Raw genomic sequence first — 21,198 nt, 5'->3', positions numbered from 1 at the left:
TTTGGGATTTTAACTTGGGGTTTCTTCCCCATTTCTTTCTTTTCCACATTGTACCTATCTTACATGAATGTAAGATATTACATGAATATTTTACATGAATAGGTACTCTTGGGGTGAGGAGGACCAGCGGCCCCCCCCCCGTTTGCTCTTCCCTCCACATCAGGGCAGAGGCCTCAAGATATCTGGGAAGTGGCAGCCATTCTGCCAGGTAGCTTGGTGCTGGGCTTCTGTCTCAGTCTGCCACTTGGGACATGCCCCCCCCCTAAGCCCCCCACTCGCAGACAAGGCTTGTGCCCTGGCAGTACCTGGGGCAGTGTTCTCAGGAAGGACCACGTCACTGGTGCTGCGTGGAAAGTGGACTCCCTGGTGGCTTTCATCCTGCAGATGAATGACCACCACGCCAATGGAGGAGAGGGGGGGCTGCCCCAGGTCGCTGGCCAGCACGAACAGGGTCCGCTGGCGCTGGCTGAGGCTTCCCAGGGGCTGCAGCAGCTGGATGGCCCCAGTGTATGTGTTGATGGCGAAGGCTGGGGCAGGTGCAGCAAAACGATACAGGATGGAGGCGTTGGCCCCGGCATCATGGTCCTCCGCACGCAAAGTGGCCACCACTCTCTTGGGCGGGGTGTGGCGGGGCAGGGTGATGGCGAGTGGGCTGAGGGGGAAGGATGGGACATGGTCGTTCACATCCTGGACAGTAACAGTGATGACTGCAGAGGCGCTCCTGGGGACTGAAGGGGAAGAATCGACAGCCAAGCCCTGGAAGTGGTAGATGGCCTCGCGTTCCCGGTCAAGCGGCTGGGTGCTGTACAGGCGGCCTGTTTGCGGCTCCACCTGGAAGGCTCCCAGTGACTCGTTTGCCAGGAAATACGAAATCTGTCCGTTGTTGCCTTCGTCTGGATCTCGTGCCTTGAGTTGCAACACGGGGGCTCCCACAGGCAGGTCCTCGGGCACCTCTGCGGTGTAGGCCTCTTGCAAAAAGTGGGGAGTGTTGTCATTCAGATCCAGCACCTGCACTTGAATTGCTGTGCTGGCACACCGGGCAGGAAAGCCATTGTCGCACGCTTGAGTGGTTAGCATGTAGGTGGGTTTGCGTTCCCGGTCCAGCCCTTGCACAGTGGACAGCTGGCCAGTTAAAGAGTCCAGAGCAAAGTCCCCTTCGGGGTCCCCAGCTGCAGAGAGAAGGATGGGGGCAATTAAGAGCTCCTAGGCCAAGACTAAGGCTAAGGCTAAGGGTCATTTCCCCAAGAGCCTGTAGTACAGTGGACTAAAGCACTGTTATTAACATCTGCTGCTTGCAATTACTGCAAGTTCAAATCTCATCAGGCTCAAGGTTGATTCAGCCTTCCATCCTTTCAAAGGTAGGTGAAATGAGGACCCAGTTTGTGGGGGCAATAAGCTGACTTTGTATAAATATACAAAAGCATGAAGGCTATTGCTTAACACATTGTAAGCCGCCCTGAGTCTCCGGAGAAGGGCGGCATATAAATTAAAGCAAAAAAAAAAAAAAAAAACACAACATGATTCAATTACAAGGCAAGCATAAAGGTCCAGTTTCCAAAAATCTATTATTTACTTATTTTAGGGTATCTATAAATTGCACCACCTAGTTACTATAAGTTTCTTGGTTGAGAACGATACCCAAATAAAATCATCAACAAAACTAAGAACAGTGAGAATTCCGTACCTTCCAGCCCAAAGGCCCCCAGGTTTCTTGTGGGATGCTGCCTGCCATGGAGCTCCCATCCCTCATTTACCTGCCAGTGAGTAAGAGATGCGCCCATTGTCCCCCGCATCGTGGTCTGTGGCTCGCAGGGTGAGCAGCTTCTGGTGACTTTGGTTCTCTGGCACAGCCAGAGAGTAAGCATCATTCTGGAAGACGGGGGCATGGTCATTCTCATCCACCACAAGGATACGCACGGTGGCCTTGGCCTGGCGGGGGGGCAGGCCCCCATCCTGGGCATACACTGCAAGAAGAAACAGAAGGGCCAGCATGGCACATATTGGCCCCAACTTTCTCTGCCCCAGAAGTCTGTGCTGGGTAACTCTGATGCTGCACCAAAAGCTGCTTACTATCTCCAATAGAATAATTACTCCAAAAGTAATATCTCCAATAGAAGAGAATATGTGAAGCTCAGGGTTAAACTGAAGCTCAGGGTCCTTGGTGCTCTCTTTGCAGATGTTTTGTTAACCAGACTAGGTAACATCATTAGTTAGGTTTCCAGGAATTCCCCAGTCAGAAGACACAGTGAAAGCTCCTTAATCTCGCAACACATGCACAGGCTCAAACAGTTTCAGTTGGGAAACTGTAACCAGCCTAAACCCAGCCAAATCCAAAAATGCTAGGGAATTTCTGGAAGGCTGGCATTGAGACAAATCAGCCATCTATAGACAAATAAGCCACATTCACACACTACTATGAAGGAAACAAACAGACCAGAACTCATCACTGCAGCAACCGACATTCAGTTACACAAGGACTAACACCAAACAAGCAAGCAAGCAAACAGAAAACAATGTCCCATCAAGGAACTACCAAGCAGAAAACTGCACCCCTGCAACACTGGCAGGGCAAGCTGCAGTGTACACGTGGAAAGCCAACTCCCCACCCCACTCCCTTGTACTGAAGATGTGATCTAGTCAGCTAATGATACTGTATGTTTGCAAGCATATCAGCAAGCTCAGAGAGCACCAGACTCCAAAATAACGCAGAAAAGGTCATTTTAGACATTACTTCAATGTCCTGCTGTTAGAGCCCTGTGCACTACAACTGGCAGCTGCCTTAGGCGCCAGGGGGGAGGATGATGGTTTATGTTCACTCAGGCACTGCATCAGATCCCTTTGTGGATGCTGCTGCCGCACTGTGGGCATCTGCTTATATGCAAGGGAAAGACGCACACGGCGAAAAGCGAGTCCTGCACTGGGGAAAATCAGCACTGAAAATGCTGATTTGAGCAACTGCTGCTTTTCCCTCTAGCACTGGAGAATTTGACTGGCAAAGGTGAGATTTTGTGCATAAGGACCATCCAGAGCCAGGTGTGACCCTGTGCAGTCACCTATTAACAGAGTTTAGTTTGCTCAGATTTTCACAGTCAAGACTTCTGTTGCCAAAAGGGTGCAGCCTGCTAATGAAGGACCCTGGGAAGAGGATATCTACTCCTCCCCCCAACCCGCTACAGGCCTTCCTTCCAGGGGTCCATTACCTGTCAGGAGGTGTTCAGCTCGCTCCTCATGATCCAAAGGGCCTAAAGTGCTGATCAGGCCCGTGTGGGGGTCAATCATGAAGTCATCCCCAGCGATGCCACCGTAAGTCACCTGGCCATTGGTCCCTGTGCAGGAAAGGGGAAAAGGTCTTCTTTTTCCAGGCTTTTGGGAACCCTCTTAATCACAGCGATCCACCACTACATGGGTCAGCTGACTGCAAGGCAAGGAGGACCACCAACCCTTTTTAGCGGTGGGAAGGGGCTTTGTCAAGATTCATGGCTTGGCCTTTTGTGTTTCCCATTTAAGATGAGACCATTCAAGACCATATGGCCAAGAGAAGACTTCTGTCCCTCTGGAGGACCAGTCGCTGCAGCTGGATTTAGGCCTGGCAGGGAGTCCGGTGGGGAGGGAGAAGGAAAGCCTTATCAGTCACTGGAGGGTAGATCTCCTCACTGGATCGCTCAGTCTCCCCATGGGGAGCACAGGGCACCCTGTTACAGATACTGATGGGCTCAAGACCAAACTGACACTTTGCTTTGGATGTTGTGGCTGTCCAACCGAAGGAGGTTCCCTGGGCAGCAGATGTCCCTGCAGCCTCCCCCAGGGGCGTATCGGGGGCTCAGGGCCAAGGAAGGGCCCAGCTGGGCAAGGAAGGTAGCTCTGCTGCCTGGCCATGGTCTTTGAGCCTTTCCTGTCTCCCGGGGCAGATGAGACTCCTACCAAGGTCCTGGTCGGTGGCGTGGAGTTGCAGCACTGGAACGCCAGCAGGAAGGTTTTCGGCCACCTGGCCTTCATAGACGCTCTTCTCAAAGGTCGGTGTTTCATCGTTCACATCCAGCACCTGCACTAACAAGAGCTGTGTGGTGGTGTGCCGTGGGGATCCGTGGTCTGTGGCCACCACGGTCAAGTTATGCTGAGATACTTCTTCCCGGTCCAGACCCCGCACAATGGATAATGCCCCTAAGAAAAGAGCAAGAGAGAACAAAGCAAGGCAGCTGTTCTGCACATCTGGGCATAGGTTGTGCCCCAGGAGGCAGGCAGGTGGAGGGAGACTGACAACAGAAAAGGCCTCGGCTGGCATATCCCTTGGCAGCCCTTACCAGCACCTGGCAATGAGCTCAGACTGTAAGCACTGAACTGGCCAGCGTGATGGGGAAGGACAGTTCACCTGGTGAGGGCATAATTATGTTCTGGATGCACTTAGGTAATCTTGGAGAAGTTGAGATGGTTTCCCAACAGCTCTCATGGCTGGTAGGCTGTTCTCAAAGGTGAGAACTCCACACTGGCATGGACCATTTGCCTAAAGGCTGCTCCTTGTGATCGGCCCTGGGGAATACATGCTCCACCTTTTCTGCCCGCTTCTGCTGCCTACCTGTGCTGGGATTGAGGTGGAATTGACCATCAGGATTCCCTGCTTGCAACAAGTAACTGACTCGCCCATTCTCGCCCATATCTCGGTCTCTGGCCACCACCTGCAGCACCAGAAAGCCTGTTGGTTGATCCTCGGGAACATTGACTCTTGGTGGAGAAAGGAACTCGGGTGCATTGTCGTTCTCGTCCATGATGAAGATGTGAGCGGTCACGGCGGCCGAGTGGCGCTGGCTGACATTGTGGACTTGGTCTGTGGCCATGACAGCCAGCAGGAAGGCGGACTGGCTCTCTCGGTCCAGAGGAGCCTGCAGGCTCAGTTCCCCCGTGACGGCATCCAGCTGGAAGATGGGGTGCAGGATGTCCTGCTGCAGGAGGCTATAGCGCAGCTGGCTGTTGGGACCGGGACCGTCGCCATCCAGAGCCTGGAAAGTGAAGAGAGCAAGGTCCGGCGTAGCGCTCTCCGACACCACCACTGTGATGGGGTCCTGGGGCCAGGTGGGGCTGTGGTCATTGCTGTCCTGCACATGAATCTCAACCAGGAGCAGGTGCTGGCTGGGATAACCGTGCCATGAGTCTTCCACGCTCACATGCAAGGTATGCCGCCTCTCTGCTTCATAGTCCAGCTCTTGCACCAAGTAGATCTCGCCCGTGCTGGTGTCCACGATAAAGAAACCATCTCCATTGTTGCCCCCAACCAGCATGTAAGTTACTTGCCCATGGGGTGGTAGTTCCAGGGGAGCCACCGAGCCAATGCTGGAGCCAGGTGGCAGGTCCTCCATGGCATAGAAAGTCAGTACGGTTGTTTCAGGGCGGGGGAGAACATGGCTGGAAGAGACCACCTATGGAGGGAGGGAGGGGGAGGAAGAGCATTAGGGGAAGAGGAGGAGAAGCTTCCAAGCGAGGAGCTGAGGGCTAGCAGGTTCCCCAGAAGCTCTGCAAGTACCTGAATGCGCAGCGTAGCAGCCGTACTCCTGCGAATGGCGCCTCGGTCACTTGCAGTGACAGTGAACAGATATTCTCCCTGGTCAGCTTGCCGCAAGGGGTTGGCCGTGCGCAACTCCCCCGTAGATACATGCAGGGAGAAGTGTTCTGCCCAGGCACCTGCCAGCGAAGGAAGAAAATGTGACCACATGGAGAAGCCAAGGAGGGGAAGAAATGGCTGGCCCTGGCCTTTCCCTCAGGAGGGTGAGACTAAGCAGCTGTGCCCAAGACCCAGCTCCATGCCAGCCCACTTGAACCAGAAGGGCTGCTTCAAAGGGCCAGACCGAAAGGATCCCTGTCTTTCCCTTTTCTGGTCCAGGGTCCTGGCCTGGGCATACATGGCCATCACCTGCATTTCACGAACACAGCAACGCTTTCCCTGGGAGACTCCGGAAGAACCAAAGGAGCAGCTCAGCTACAAGGCCACCTTGGATGCTGGCTGCCAGTGTGCCTCTGTGCCCTCCGTGCCTTTTAGGGGCAGCATGTGGAAGGACCATTTTTCCTGTGATGCCTACTCCGGGAGAGCTCCTCTGAGGAGAGGAAGGAGATTGGGGCCAGCCCTGCTGTCTTATGAAGGACTCATTCCTGCGGTTGTAATAGAGGCTGTAATAGCGATTTTATAATGTTTTACAGTGCTTCAGTTCTGAATTTTCACTCTCCATACTTTCTTCTTACAGCTCTCCCTTTTGCGTACAACTTCTGCAGCAAGAGCTCCGGCTGACCTCACCTGGTGGTCAGCACAGCCTGCCCTATGAAAGGGCTTTGCACACATTTTCACCTGTGGACTGCACATCACAGCGAGTTCTGACCAACCTCAATTTTTGGGAGGGGGAGGAAATAGGATAGACTGCGGCCACATGGAGAGAGAGGCTTGAATGGGTGGAATATTCCTTCTGTATCCCCCTGCTAACCTCACCCCGATCTGTATCTTTGAGTACAAGGACCCAAAGTGGCCTCTGAGCCCTGGGTCTCTGGGTAGTGGAGTCCAGCCAGTCAATTGGTCTGGTGGGCAAAGCAAGAGATGGAGACGCTTCTGTCTGGCCCTCCACATGTTCCCCCAGTAAGGATCAGGCCAAGAAGAGAGGAAGCAATGAGAGCAGAGAGACGTGCTGACTGCCTTTCGTGTGCGCAGTTGCTGCCTTCCTTGTTTTCCTGTATTTCCCTTCTGATCCTAAAACATTTTATGTCGGGAGGTTTGATTTAAAAAGGGGGTCTTTCATTAAAACTCTCTTCCTGTGCACGTTGCCCAGCCCTTCACTCCTGACAACCATGATCAGGTCTGTTGGCTTCCCAATTGCTAGAGCTGCAATTCCAAAACTCCTTCCTCTCTCTCTCCCCCCCCCACATCTTTCTGAGAAGGGGACTGAAGGGAAGGGAGTGAGGAGACTGGCTGGTGGCCAATCATCTCTTGGCCCCGGAAAAAGGGCCCTGCCAGGAGAGGCCACATCTCACCTCACCCTCCCTGCTTATCACTTGGACCAAATCTCCAGACAGCCAATGGGGAACTTTCCACCCCCAGGGCCACCTACAGGCCTTCCTTCATCCATAGGGAGGTGCTTCCCCTACTTCCAGATTGAGATTGATCCATCTGCCTCTTGCCCACCCAAGCGGACATTTTGGCGAAGCAGAAGAGGCTATGATAAGGGAGCAGGAACTGGTTCCCTTACTTCCGGTTCCATCGCCCAGAGGCTGGCCCAATGCTTGCGGGCTAGCAGTGGTGGGGAAGACTGCTTGAGACGGGAGGCTCACTAGGGCTCCTCACCTGACAGCGTGTAGAAGACGGTTCCATTCTCACCCTTATCTGGGTCCTTGGCCTGCAGTGCGGCCACCAGCAGCCCAGCTGGCTTATCTTCCAGAACCTGATGGACAGAAAGCCAGTAAGTGGGGAACTGTAAATGACCGCTGACTCCTCCTCATGCCCTCCTGGCCACTAAGGCAGTTTCCTCGCCACTAAGGCCTGCTGAGAGACCTGGTGTGTTGGTGTGCAAGGAAGCCCACCTGCTCTTCAAAGAAGCTAGGATGCCTTTGTCTGGTACCCAGCCCGACTGCACAGGCTCCCTCTACCCCCGAGAGAGCCTGAGCCCCCTGCTCAGAGATGACCCACTCAGCCCCCTGACCTGCAAAAGAAGCTCACGTCCCTCGGCCACATGTAGAAAGGCCGGCGCATTGTCGTTCTCATCCAGCACAGTGACGTAGATTGTGCCTGTGGTGCTGCGGGGCGGCGTCCCCCCATCTTGTACCAGGACTTGCAACTGATAGCTGCTTTGCTGCTCCCGGTCGAGGCTCTTCCGAATGCTCAACTCACCTGCAAGCAAAGCAGACAGACAGAATCCTTCAGGCTGGTGGTGCTTGGGCAGGAAGGCCTCACTTGCACACAGACGTTCCTCAGTGGGAACATCCAGGCTTTGTTCTCCCCCCTCCCCCAGAACCCTCTCACCAGTCTGGGTGTGGATGAGGAAATGGCCCTCGTGTGGCACCAGGCGGAAGGTCAGGTGGCTGTTGGACCCAGCATCCCAGTCGGTGGCTATCACTCGGCCCACACTGCTGCCAGCGGGCCGGTTCTCCACCACTGTGAAGAAGTAGCGCTCCTCGCTCAGACGAGGACTGTTGTCATTCTCATCTGTGACAGTGACCCGGACTGTGCTGGTCCCTGTCTGGCGCCCTTCACCCTCTCCAGCTACAGCCAAGACGGTCAGCACATACAGCTCTTGCACCTCCCGGTCAAGAGTCCGGCGCACGTGCAGCCACCCTGTGTCAGGTGCAATCCCAAAGCTGGTGGCATCGCCATCTGCACGCAGATGGTAGGCAAGGAAGGCATTGTGCTCCCGGGCCAGGGCCCTCACTTGCAAAAAATGGGTGCCCACTAGCACTCCCTCCCGCACTTCCACACGGTAGGTGAGAGTATCAAAGAGGGGCCCCAGCTGGTCTTCAGCCTGCACGTGGACTAGGAGGGTGAACGTGGCACTGAGCCGTGGGGTCCCTCCATCCTGCGCCAGAATGAGCAGCTTGTAAGGGCTGAGGCTCTCCTGATGAAGGGCTCCCATCAGCCGCACCTTCCCTGAGAGACGTTCCACGCCAAAGGCAGCCATTCCACGGGACGCCAGCTCAAAATGCACTTGTCCGTTGGCTCCGCTGTCAGGATCCTCGGCCTGCACAGTGTAGACAATCGTGCCCAGAGCCACCCCCTCTGGCAATGACACAGAGTCAGAGGACAAAGGGAAGCGGGGGGGATTGTCATTGACGTCAGAGACAGTGATCTGCACCCGGGCACTGCTGTACGCGGGTGGGGAACCGCTGCGGGCCTGGACCTCCAGGGTCAGAATGGACTGTGCCTCATGGTCCAGGGCCAGGTTGGTGTGCAGCTGTCCTGAGCTGGGGTCAATGGAGAAGTGGCCCTGTGGGTCCCCCGCAGAAATGGAGTAAAACACACTGTCTGTTTGGCCTGGAGAGATGAACAGACCACCACTGAATTAAGGTCGCAGTGCCCAAACTCTCTACATCCCACCCTTGATCTCTCTCTCTCTCTCCCTCCCTCCCTCCCTCCTTCCCTCCCTGAAAGGTCAGAGTTCACAGTGCTTCTTCCTTTCCTTTGGGGCATCTTTGGGAGCTAACCTGGACCACATATGAACAGACATGGCACTGAGCGCATACATTAAACACAAGGAGCAGCTCAGGTGCACTTCCCTCTGGAAGCCTGTGCCAGGCAAGACTCTGCCAGAGAGAGCCGCTTCCCAGAAGTTGGACATGGGATTGGAAGTAGGGGAAGGGAGCAGCAGCCAGGAGCCCCTGTCTTCCAGGTCCATCACACTACTATGAGGAGATTTAGTAAACTGAGTGGAAGCTTCCTGATTCCTCAACGGACCCCCCCCTCCCATACTCTGGGAAAGAGCTACACAAGGTCACTAAGCAAGGTGTGGAAGTGATACCTTGGGCATTGTATGCATGGATGGATCCCACACTGCTGCCTGGCCGGGTATCTTCTGGGACTGTAAAGTAATACTGGACCCGCTCAAAGCTCGGAGGGGAGACAGTGCCTGCCACAATGCTGATGTTGACCTGAGCAGTCGGCTGGGCTGCCAGCCCTCCTCCGTCTTCAGCCTCTACCTCCAGCTGCACCAACAGGTTGGCCTTGCCAGTGAGCGGCCTCCGCAACGAAATGACACCTGTACAATAGAGGAAGCCAAGGTGTAATTATGGGACAGGATCCAGGCTCCCTTGCGAGAATGGGATTTGCAGCCCATTCTGCCAGAGACCCAGAAAGAGGTCCCCCTCCCTGCCATGCGGTACCAGTATCAGGGTTGATGGCAAAAACGGTCAGCATGTTGCCATTGGCAATGCGGTAGGTCACTCGCCCGTGTAGGCCCTCGTCCTTATCATGGGCAGTGACTCGCAGAACGGCAGAACCCGGCTGGCTTTGGGTGCTGATGCTGGCAGCGTACTCAAGGGGGTAGAATGCCGGTGCGTTGTCATTGACGTCTTCCAAAAAGACTTTCACGTAGGCTGTGGAGCTGAGACCACCCTGGGAGAGAGGGAAGACCCTCTGGAAGTGCTGCCAAGAGAAGCAACGCTCTTGGCCGCATTAGTGGCTACCCGGCCTAAGGAACAGGTATTCTCCAGAGGCCTCTGATGGGGCACCGGCTGATGCCTTCTGCCTTGGCACTGTGAAAGTGCTGAAATGGCTGGCAGCTTTTAGGGTTTCTGAGGACTTTCTGTACACCCCGCTTCCAGTACCCAGCAAGGCCTTTTGCTAAGGGGGTCCCCCCCCCCAGAGCCTAGAATGCCTTTCTGAGGCTGCTCAACTCCTTGTGGCTGCTCACCCCATCAACGGCTGTGACTGTGAAGTCGTAGGCAGAAGGCCCCTCGTCCCGGTCCAGGCCTTGTGCGGTGCAGAGCTGGCCGGTCTTTTCGCCAAGAAGGAATGCCGAAGGAACCAGGCTGCCGAGCCCCGTGCCCAGGGCATAAGAGATGCTTCCCAAGGAGCCACTGTCTGCATCAGTGGCCATGATCTGTGGCAAAAGCGGAAGCACCTCGCTGACCCACAGGATGGGAAGATGCCAAGGGTCAGTTCCACCTTGCTAAACGACCCTTGTTGCACCCCCTCGGTTCTGCTGGGACAACAATCAGAGGACTGGAGGATTTCTCCCAAGCCAGGACAGCCTCTGTTCTAACACACACACACACACATCCTTGCAATAGGATGGGGGCATGGGGGAGGGGAAGTTTCCCTCTCTGCTCCAATATTGAGACAACTAGAAGAGGAGGGGCTCCTTCAGTGAGGACTTCAGGCTGCCAGGCAGATTACTGCAAGGGACTTTGCTAACAGGGACACCACACCCCTTTTCCCACAGGGTCCGGAAGCAGAATCTGGAAGTGACCAGGTGCCAGCACCCGAGGAGTGAGGGGCTCAACCAGTCCGCTCACTTGGGGCTAGGCTGATGATACTGCTCTGCCCCCTCATCCCCCCACTCCGGCCTTCCCCCTCATCTTCTACCCATATTGGTTCCACTGGGTGGCTTGGAGGAGGTTTCTGCCCATCAGGAAGAGGAAGAGAGCCCCTAAGCTGTGGCCAGTGGACAGGAAGGAGGCTATGGGAACGGGTGCTAGACACAAATGGGACAGGGAGTTTGCAGTGGACAGTCCCCCCCCAGCTGATTTTTGTCTTAAAGAAGGAAGCTGGACCTGATGCAGCTAGTTCTGGAATGGGGGACCTCAGAAAACCCTAGACAAATTGATCCCCAAGAAGAGATCCCCTCCCAAAAAAGCTCAGTGGAGGGAATTCCTCTCTGCTTAAAAAGGACAAAGCCCGCAGCCTGAAGAAGCATGCATCTCTGCTCAAGGGGGGGCATAGGTGGGATGGGGACCTCTTCTGTGGGCAAAGCAGGGCAGACATGCTGTGATCTAGTAAAAAAAGAGGCTGGAGCAGTGGTGGAATTCAAATTATTTTACTATCGGTTCTGTGGGCGTGGCTTGGTGGGCGTGGTGGGCATGGCAGGGGAAGGATACTGCAAAATCCCCATTCCCTCCCCACTCCTGGGGGAAGGATATTACAAAATCTCCATTCCCAGTGGTATTTGCTGGTTCTCTGAACTACTCAAAATTTCCACTACTGGTTCTCCAGAACCTGTGAGAACCTACTGAATTTCACCCCTGGGTTGGAGCCCACCCATCCCCCACCCTGCAGGAGATTTGGGATGGAGGCCCTCCTGTCTGTGGAGCCCAAGCTCACCTCACTTTTGCCACACGATGTTTTGTTCATAAGTCTTGGAGGGCCCAGACCGGATTCCTCATCCCACTAAGTCATGCCCCCCCCCACTCCAAGGGCCGCTGCTTAGGGCTCTCTTGGGAAAAGGGACCCTTTTAGGGTTTCAAGGCCTAATTGTAGGGGAAGTCCATCGTCCAGAAGCGACCCTTTGGCACACACAACTTAAGTCCAACTTGAAGGACTTGGAGCTGCCCTTACATCAGAACCCCACCCCCCACCCCGAGGCTGTCCTGCGCATGGAGGGCAGGGCATTTATGCTCCCTCCAGGGGGGAGCCAGAGAAAAGTTGACCTACTGCATTTGTGTGACTGGAAAAACAGGCAAGCTGAGCCAAATATTATTTTCTTTTTTTTCATTTTCATTGGACATATAAATTTTAAAACTCCCCAAATTTTTCTGTAGGCATGCTGGTAAATAGTTCTCAGCTTCGGCTGCCATCCCATCAATTTTCATGGTCTTGGGGGGACAACAGGATGTTTTTCAGCTTCCACAGTAGCCTCTGGCAGGACACTCAGGATCTTTCCTTTTTTTAATAGCAGTAAAACCTACGGAAATCATTTGAGCTGATTGCTCTGAGGGGAGCCCTTCCTTTCCAAGCTCAGCACATTCCCCCCCCACCCCCGGATTTCCTGCCACTTCTTTTAGTTGGTTAAGAGCGACAGGCTCCCAACTACTCTGCAATAACCAGCCCAGGACAGACTTGTTTTACCAAAAGTTTGTGCAGCTTTTTCTCCAGCAGTGATTCCTACCTTGCCTGCTGGCCTGGCCCACCCCATCCCCGAGGCGCTGAATGGCAGGCTGCCCAAGAGGCCCCACTCTACAGATGTGCAAAAGCCACAGCTCCACATCTGGCTTTGGTTCAGGCTCGAGAGCGGTGGGAGCACTGGCGCCAGTGTGGTCAGCAAACCCACGCAGGCTCCCTGCTCAGCCTTTCAGGCAGCTGCCCTCCTTGGGCCTGGCACAGATGCCGAGTGGCTAAAAACAGCTGGGCTATTTCAGGAAGGGCTGGCTTCCAGCTTCAGGCTGTTGGCCTCTGGGGTCAGCCAGGAAGCGGATGGCCTGCATGGCTGGGTCAGGAAAGGAAGCTGCCCTGGGAGAAAAGAAAGCAGCGGCAGCAGAGTTGGTGCTGGCGCTGGAGACGCTTCCCTTGCAGCAGCCAGCTGTGTGCCTGAAGTCCTCCAGACCAGAAGCAAAACCAAAGAGGAGGGAGGAGGAAGAGGCCCTGATCTGACCGGGTCCAAACTCTCCACAGGGGAGCCCATTTCATTCAGCAAAGAGAGGATGAATCAGCAGCAAAACTCTTAATACAACCCCCTCCTGGGCTGCGCCTTCGTACCCTGGCACAAGCTCACTAACCTGGCACAAGCCCCCTACCCTGGCACCACAACCCTCATACCCTGGCACCATGACCCCTGTCCTCTGTGGCACCACAGCAACAGGACACTCATCAAAGCAGCCAGAAGCCACCGCAGGGAGAAGAATCAGAGACTGCCCTCTTTCTAAAGGGCTTTTTTGTTGTGTAAGTTATTTGGGTTGTCTGTGGAGATTCTGAGTCATCCAGATCATGGTTGTCCCAAAGGTGCTTTTTCAAGAGGCAACTGGACTTTCTGGTTTTTCTTTTGAAGACGTTTCACTTCTCATCCAAGAAGCTTCTTCAGCTCTGAGTGGATGGTGGGGAATGAAAGGATTTATACTCCTTGCGGACAGCTGGTGACCACTGTCTGTCAAGGAGCATAAATCCTTCCATTCCCCACCAACCAGTCAGAGCTGAAGAAGCTTCTTGGATGAGAAGCGAAACGTCTTCAAAGAAAAATCAGAAAGTCTAGTTGCCTCTTGAAAAAGCACCTTTGGGACAGTTATTTGGGTTGCTTCTCAGCTGCCTGTGTTTTAAGTTGTATAACGTTCATTATTGCTTTTACTCAATTCTGTTCGCCACCCAGAGTCACTCACTGTGATGGCTGGCTACATGAATTGGATAACTAAATAAATATAAATTAATGAAGAGACCAAATCAGGGAGCACAAACACCTCCTTTTGAGAAATGGTTCAAATATGGGAACTGGGGTGGGGGGATGCTATGCAAACTCAGCCAGAGGATGCTTCTTGTGGGGTGGGGCTGGAAATTTTGGGTGATCTTTGGACTATCCTCTTTTGGAGTCCTCCATTTGGTTGTCTGGCCGGTTTTGGGGGTTTTATGGGTCCCCAGGGCCCAGGGACGTTCTGGGGTCTACCGCTCAGTGCCTCTTTCAACAAAAGCTGGGCCTTCCTTGGCCTGGCACAGGAGTCGTGCCATTGCACTTCCGTTCAGGAGGCACCGGGAAAGTGTGGCAAGGGGCTTCAGAGTGGGCACAGGCATGCTGTTGTGGTGCCTCTTTGACACAGGGGTGTGCTTTCTGAAGGGGTATTTGGCAAATGTGGCTACTTCCTACTGCAATTTAGGAAAATCCAAATTCCTTTTGCAGCCCCATCTTGGCTTTGATACTTCTAAGCAATGCAAAGAGCAAAAGGGCAAAGATGCCCTCCTTTCCCTCCCTTGAGGGAAAATACTCCCTTGAGTATTAATTTTAGGATTCGGGAGGAGTTTAAGCCTGGGAATAGGAAACAGGGATGGTCCATTTGTCCCTAACAATGGTGCTGCCCTTCCCAGCCTTCTTCTAGCATTCCTACCACTGACTGGTTCTGCTGTTGCTGATATCTGGGCAACTTGACAATGCAATTTTGGGGAGCTGCAGGGCTGCCAAAGGTTTGTTTGGGGCCACATATTCTCCAAGCAGGCCCTGCTTGCTTTCTCAGGCAGATGCCATTCTGGCCATCAATCACATTCTGGGTTGTATTATTGCTGTGGTAGTGCTCTTCACGGAGAATATTCTACCATTAGAAAAGCGTATGCACACACTACAAAAATGCCACTCATCCTATGTGGCATACCCCAAAAGCACACCCCACAAAACATACAGATACCTTGATCTCCTCTCAAATAAAAAAATACCTTGAAAGCAAAGAGATTCCCACAAATGCTGAAGGAAGCTCATCCTTTATTTGCTGTAATTTGCAGGAGCCCCCCTGGACCAACAATTGGATGAAGAAACCAAGTTCTGCTTCGTCATCTGCAGAAATGACTCTGGCTCATTAAAGAAGATCCTGGGTTACAGCTGTTTGCAGATTCAGTTCCAATTCTAATTTGTCAGGAACCAGCTTTGCTAGGCTTTGTACCACCGTGACCCTGCTCTGGTGGCACCTTTTTAACTTGAGCCCAACTTGGGGAAGGGATTCTAGTAGTAGCAAACACCCAACCGTGTCATTTAAGCCAAGATAAATGGGCTCAACAACACTCATGTCTGGGGTTTATCCCACACCACTGGAGATCAGTTGTAGCTGGGTCTCTGCTTAACAAGGAACTGGAGAGGGATTTACACAGGAAAGCCAAAAGGTCCTTCCTGTAACACCAAGTATTGCTCAAGAAGGGGGAGTGAGTGTAAGGGAGAGAGTGAGTGCTGAGGGGAGGGGAGGGAAAGGGAAGGGAAGGGGAGGGGAGAGAAGAGAAGAGAAGAGAAGAGAAGAGAAGAGAAGAGAAGAGAAGAGAAGAGAAGAGAAGAGAAGAGAAGAGAAGAGCTGTTCCATAGATTTGGCTCTGAAAAGTGCAGGATTGGGGCCAGGCTTACATTCTTCTTGGGTACAAAGCAAAGGAAACAAAAGAAACACATGGTACACGCTGCAATTGGAAAAATAAAAACATATAACTGAGGAAAACCAAAGGAGGTTAAAATTAATAAATTCTAACTGTGAAAATCAACACAGAACTGCACGGCCAAGAGGCCAGCCAAATCTCAAAAACTAAAACAATTGTGATCAAAGATGGATGAAGGAATGATTATGCATGCATCAACAGTGCCCCAAAGACCGGAGGATACAACACTGATGCGCTGCTGACTCTGCAGGAGCAAGGTATCCTTACTGTGGCCCTTTCGACCAGCAAGAACTGGCAGGAGGGTCGCAGGCTGGGCTTCTTGGCTGTCCTGATGGACCCAGAGGCAGAGGGCAGGGAGTCTTTCTCCACTGTCATGTCCCCACCCACAGATTTTAAGTCCTGCTGCCTTAAAAGCAGCAGCCTCAATGCAATAAGCCCTCGCTCCCACTGGGTCTGGCCTCAGTTGTGGACCATCTGAGTAGTGGCCACCACATCTGCTGGCAATGAATTTAACACAATGACTTTTCCACTGCTCCCAAAGCACAGTATTCCTCTATTGTTTAAAACAAGGTTTATATAGCCAATGTTTGCGAGCAGTGGCTCCTAGGAAGCTGAGGAATGGCCAGGGAATCTCGACCAATGAGAATCAGCAGCCAAAGCAGTCCAGAGGTGCTGAGCAGAGGGTGCATGAACGTGGGTTTCAGAAACAGCATCCAGAGTTCACCTCTGCATGCGCCAGCAAAGGCAGGAGCCACATGGTGAGAAGCTGCCTTTACTACCCAAAACATCCCTCCTACCCCAAGGAAGCCACGCTTTTTCCCAAGACGGATCGCTTCTAACTGCATCCCGATCTTTGCTCACCTGGAGGAAGCAGGTGCCAGGGGACACGTTCTCCTTCAAGGAAATATTGTAGAAGTTACTTTCAAAGACAGGCTCATTATCGTTGACGTCCTGCAGGGTGACAAGGACCACTGTGGTAGAGGAGAGGGGGGGCTTGCCGCGATCAGTGGCCAGCACAGTCAGCCGAGGCTGCGGGTCGGTCTCATAATCCAAGGCGGAAGCAGTGGTGACAATGCCAGTGGCCGGGTCAATGGCAAACCAGTGGGAGTGGGAGTGGTGGCTGTGCAAGATACTGTAGCGGATCTCCCCATTGGGCCCTTGGTCTTTGTCACGGGCGGTCACTTGCAAGACAAAGCTGCCTGGGTAAACTACTTCAGGGACGCTCTGTTCATACTCCTGGGCATCAAAGAGAGGAGGATTGTCATTGATATCCATCACCTGCAGCACGAAAGCCGACTCGGCCCGCAGAGGGGGAGTTCCAGCATCTGTGGCTGTGACTCGCAGCTCGTAAGAATCCCGTTCCTCGCGGTCCAACATTTGATCCACACAGATCAAGTAGATGATATTGTCTTTGGTTGTGAGAGCAAATTTCCCCTCGCCCCCCTCCAAAGAGACGTTGACATTGGCGTATTCTCCATAGTCAGGGTCAGAGACAGAAATGCGGGCCACAAACTGGCCGGGCTGAGCCCCTTCAGAGATGCGTGGGGAGCCATCCTCGCTGAGGAAGATAATTGTCATGGTGGGCTGATTGTCATTGTAATCCCGGACCTGGATTGTAACAAAGGCGGTGGAAACTTCTGGGTGAATGGCCTTGTCCCGGGCCTGCACCACCAGCTCATGCACTTTCCGGAGTTCGTAGTCCAGCCCCTTGTTGAGCTTGATTACTCCCGTGGATGCATCGATGGTGAAAAACTGCTCTGGGTCGCTCTGCCGACGGTTGATCTCGTACACCACTGCCCCATTGTCTCCCTCATCGGCGTCCCAGGCAAAGACCTGGAGGATGCTGCTGCCAGGGAGTAAGTTTTCTGGGATTAGCGTATGGTAGCGGCTCTGGTTGAAGGCTGGCACGTTGTCATTAACGTCTTGGACAGATACCTCCAAAGTCATTTGGGAGCTCCTTGGCGGGGATCCGCCATCATAGGCCTCAAGAAGCAAGGTGAAGGCGGACCGGACCTCACGGTCTAGAATGCTGCTCACTACCAGCTCTGGGTGCAAGACCCCATTGGGTCCGCGGCGCGTCTCCAGCTGGAAAGCCTGATCCACGTTTCCAGCCTTGATTGCATAGCCCTGGGTACTGAGCAGGTTGCTGTCTGCGTCAAAGGCAGGATCCAAAGGGAAGTGACTGCCGGGGTGTGTGTGTTCCGGGATGAAGAGGGCAGCCCGCTGTTTAGGAAAGGTGGGGGCGTGGTCATTGATATCATTGACCTGGATGTTGACTTCTACTGTGGCACCATCTGGGGTGACAGCAATAAAACTGTAGTGGTCGCGGCTTTCGTGGTCCAGCACCCCTGCTGTCTTGATGATACCCGTGTTCTCATCAATCTCAAGATCTGTGGCAACACCGCTGCCCTCCTGGGCAGAAATGAAGTACATATAGCTGGTGGTGCCTGTGGGCAGGCCTGCACTGATGTCCCCAATGATGGTCCCTGCGGGCATCTCCTCATCGACCTGCAGATCCAGAGTGCCTGGCACTGCCGTGCAACGGCCCCCAAGAAGTGGCAGCAGCAGCAGCAAAATTCGAGCAAGTGGCCCCATCCTCAGCTGCCCCCTGGAGCTCCTTTGGAGGGTGCCTGGGAAGAACTGCAGGGCCCACTTGGTGGGACAGGCACCTTAATCCTGCAGGGGATGCAAAGAAAGCTGGTCAGGACCAGAGTTGGGTATGGCAACACAAACCAAGAGACTGACGACACTTGGAGGGGCACAGCAAATGAGGTAAGAGCTGATGGGCGACTGGGACATGGGGAAGCACTCTCCCCATTCATCACTCCTGTCTCCCCAAATCCCTTCCTGATATCTCCACTCTGATCGACCCAATTAATTTGCCAGGACTGGCACCTACTTAGGGAACATCTGCGGATGGGTGAGGAAGAGAAGGGTTAGGGTTAGGATCCCTTTTTCTCAGCAGAGAGTTAATTATCCTCAAGAGCCTTGTTGGCCCGGATAGAGCCAGGACCTGTTTCAGGTAGCACTCTGTTCCCTACCCTCCCGGATGTCCCAAAGGTGGGCGCTGAGCAGTGGGGGACGGACTGCCTGTACTCCAGCTACACCGCCCGCCTTGCGCTCCAGCCGCAGGGCAGCGGGTCCTTGGGGCGGGTCGTCCCAGCCAGCGAAAGTGGAGAGGGAGACCCCCGCGTCCCCAGGGCTGCTGCCTGCCAGACTGCGGGAAGCCACAGAGCAGGAGTTCTCGCAGCTGCGAAAGCCCACCGGCCCGCGTCGGCCAGCCCAGACTCCGGCGAGCGCGCAAAGACCCTCGGTAGGCGGGCGGCCGAGCGTGGCCACGACCCCCTTTGTTTCGGCTTTCCTTGCGCTCGCTCGCGCGCGCGCGCCCCTCTCTCCCTTTGTCTGCGGCTCCCTGGCTCCGGCCCACCGCTCGCTCCCCCTGCCGTCGCTCTCTCTCACTGCAGGGCCGCGAGGGAGGGGAGGGAGCGGAGCTGGCTGCGGCCCCAGGAGCAGGGGCTGCCCCCGCCCCCTCCCGCGCTGAGGCCCCGCCGCGCCTCGCAGTCCGGGCAAGGCTGCCTTAGCGGTCTGCGCGCCGAGAGCCGCGCGCCTGAGCTCATACTTGGCCGGGCTTGAAAGCACCACCGCCTGCCCGGGCAGGCGGAGGCTCCGGGCCGATGGAAGGCGCGCCCCTCCTGCTTCGGCGGCGCGGCCGGAGAGGGCGCACGGCACAGCAGGCACGCGCGGCCGCCGCAGGCAGGAGACGAGCCGGCTCCCGCCTGCAGTCTCGCCGAGAGTTCGTGCCTGTCGCCGGGCCAGATCGGGCGGCACGTCTCGGTCCTCACTCCCCCACACCACCACCGGCCGCGAGTCTTAGCGCGCCCGCACTCTTCCCAGTCCAGCCGCAGCAGCGAGTCCTTCTTGCTCGGGGAGCCTCCCGAAGCCCCCGCCCGCGGAACCACGACTCCTAATCGGCCTGACCCGCGGCTGCCGAGGAGAACATTCGGCGGGGGGCAAAGAGCTCTGCCTCCCTTCTGGGTGAACCTCTGGCCGCAGCCTTGGGTACCCGATCTGGCGTCGGCGCGCGCCTCTCCTCTCCGTCGGGCGGGCAAATGGCGCCCGGGAACCCCGCCACCCGTGCCTCCCCCCGCCCTCCCTGCCGCCGCCGCCGTCGGCCCGAGGGGGAGGCCAGGCGTGACCTCAGCTGCAGCAGGCGTGGAGGCGCCCAGCGCCACAGCTGCTTCCAATTTGCCCAGCGCCGATCGCGGCGGGGGGGGGAGGCGAACGAGAGCGGGCGGGGCGGTTCCAGGCGGGCCTGTGAATTTGAGCCCCCGCCCGCCCGCCCGTCCCCGGCGGAGCCCCTGCGAGCTGCGCTTCCGATGACCGGACCCGACGGCAGGGAAGAATTTAAGCTGCCGGGATGGCCGAGGCCGAAGGAGCCGAAGCGGGACCCGGGGCGGGAAGAGGAGCACAGAGCCCGAGGGTGATGTTGTTCCCCTCGCGGCCCCTCCCCCGCCCGTCCCCAGGGGGGCTCAGCCGCTGCTTCCCTTCCCCGCCCGGCAGCAGGGCAACGCCAGCGAGCGGCGGATTGCTGGGGACCCATCCGGGCATCCCGGTCACCTACGTCCATCGTCTTTGCTGGCCATCCGCCTGGTGCTCTTCTAGTCGGCGACGCAGTCCCGCGATGAGAAGAGGCTGCCGCCGTTTGATGCCTGTTCGGCTGGGCAGACGCTGAAGTCGGACTGGGTGGGAGAACCGTGGAGCGAGCGACGAGAGAACGAGCGAGCGGGGCTCCAATGAAACCCGAGCCGCGCTGCCTCGCCCGCTCCGCTCCTGCCCGGCCCTTCTTTCGCCGTGGCGCCGCGCCCCCTCCCCTTCATCCCCCCCCTCCGCCAGCCAGTTCCCACCCCTCAACTCCTCGACGGAGAAGCGAGGCTGGGCGGTGGAGCGGGCGGGAGGTCTGCGCCCTCGGAGCCAGGGAGCTGCTATGGGGCCCATCTCGAGCCCGAGATCGTGCCCCCCGCCGCCTGCTCCCCTCGGGGGGGGGGATGAAAAATCCACATGCTCGGACACCTCCTTCGGTCCGGTGACGCCTCGCCTCGCTTCGATTGGCGGCGTTTGAATGGAAAAGTTGCCCGCTAGTTGTTGGGCAGCCGAATGGGGTTTGTCCGGTGGTGGAAGAAGACTGGAGCCCCAGCCGCAGTTTTGCCAGTCGTGTGTAGTTGTGCGTCCCGAGAACTAGAGGAGAACTGGCAATTCCTCCTGCCTGTTTCAAGGGGAAGATTTTGCCTCCAGACTTTGCTTATTTCCTTCTTTTTCATGGCACTGGATGTGTGCAGCCACCCATCAGTTCGAACAACAAACCCCAGCACCCCTTCCGTCCCTCCCACCCTCTCCCCAGTCAGCACACAACCACATCTTGCGCTTCAGCCCAGAATTCAAAGCATCCCAGAGGGGGGTGATGGTACAGAGCTGGCGGCTGCTAGTGAGTCCCCTCACAGCCTTGGAAGACCTGGCCCTTTCTCCTCTGGGTGGTTGTGGGGGGCGGGGGGGTGTCCTGCTGTCTCCTAAGACCAACATGCAGCCTCCCTGTCCAGGAAACAGAGCTTCTCCTGCAGCAAAGTTTAGCTTGCCGGAAGGCTTCATGCGAGTCTGACTGCCGCCAAAGCAAAGCCAGCCCTTCTGGGGTCACTTCTGCT

General features: G+C 55.6%; 1 protein-coding gene across 4 annotated transcripts in view; it reads right to left on the bottom strand.

The window, feature by feature from the left end:
- DCHS1 (dachsous cadherin-related 1) overlaps positions 1-20,875 on the bottom strand; it is a 46,309-nt gene extending 25,434 nt beyond the window's left edge. Inside the window, exons 1-14 of one of the 4 annotated variants that reach the window (XM_034426389.3) lie at positions 20,124-20,875; positions 16,364-18,178; positions 10,371-10,559; positions 9,841-10,072; positions 9,480-9,716; positions 7,991-8,995; positions 7,671-7,858; positions 7,316-7,412; positions 5,516-5,673; positions 4,574-5,411; positions 3,922-4,161; positions 3,201-3,326; positions 1,755-1,964; positions 306-1,169 (exon numbers count right to left, since the gene is read on the bottom strand). In XM_034426389.3, the coding sequence (XP_034282280.3) occupies positions 306-1,169; positions 1,755-1,964; positions 3,201-3,326; positions 3,922-4,161; positions 4,574-5,411; positions 5,516-5,673; positions 7,316-7,412; positions 7,671-7,858; positions 7,991-8,995; positions 9,480-9,716; positions 9,841-10,072; positions 10,371-10,559; positions 16,364-18,097 (6,118 nt within the window). In that variant the 5' untranslated portion in view covers positions 18,098-18,178; positions 20,124-20,875. Of the gene's footprint in view, positions 1-305; positions 1,170-1,754; positions 1,965-3,200; positions 3,327-3,921; positions 4,162-4,573; positions 5,412-5,515; positions 5,674-7,315; positions 7,413-7,670; positions 7,859-7,990; positions 8,996-9,479; positions 9,717-9,840; positions 10,073-10,370; positions 10,560-16,363; positions 18,179-18,543; positions 18,920-19,565; positions 19,660-19,698; positions 19,752-20,123 lie in introns of those variants that run through there. The other 3 variants (XM_087894556.1, XM_034426391.3, XM_034426390.3) reach the window with 3 other exon arrangements.
- Positions 20,876-21,198: the final 323 nt, after the last annotated feature.

The sequence above is a fragment of the Pantherophis guttatus genome, chromosome 5, assembly GCF_059756535.1.
Source record: "Pantherophis guttatus breed Tessera chromosome 5, ASM5975653v1, whole genome shotgun sequence".
NCBI classification, from domain to species: Eukaryota; Metazoa; Chordata; class Lepidosauria; order Squamata; family Colubridae; genus Pantherophis; species Pantherophis guttatus.
Note: the sequence above shows the minus strand (reverse complement) of the source record. Positions and strands in the feature narration are given on the sequence as shown.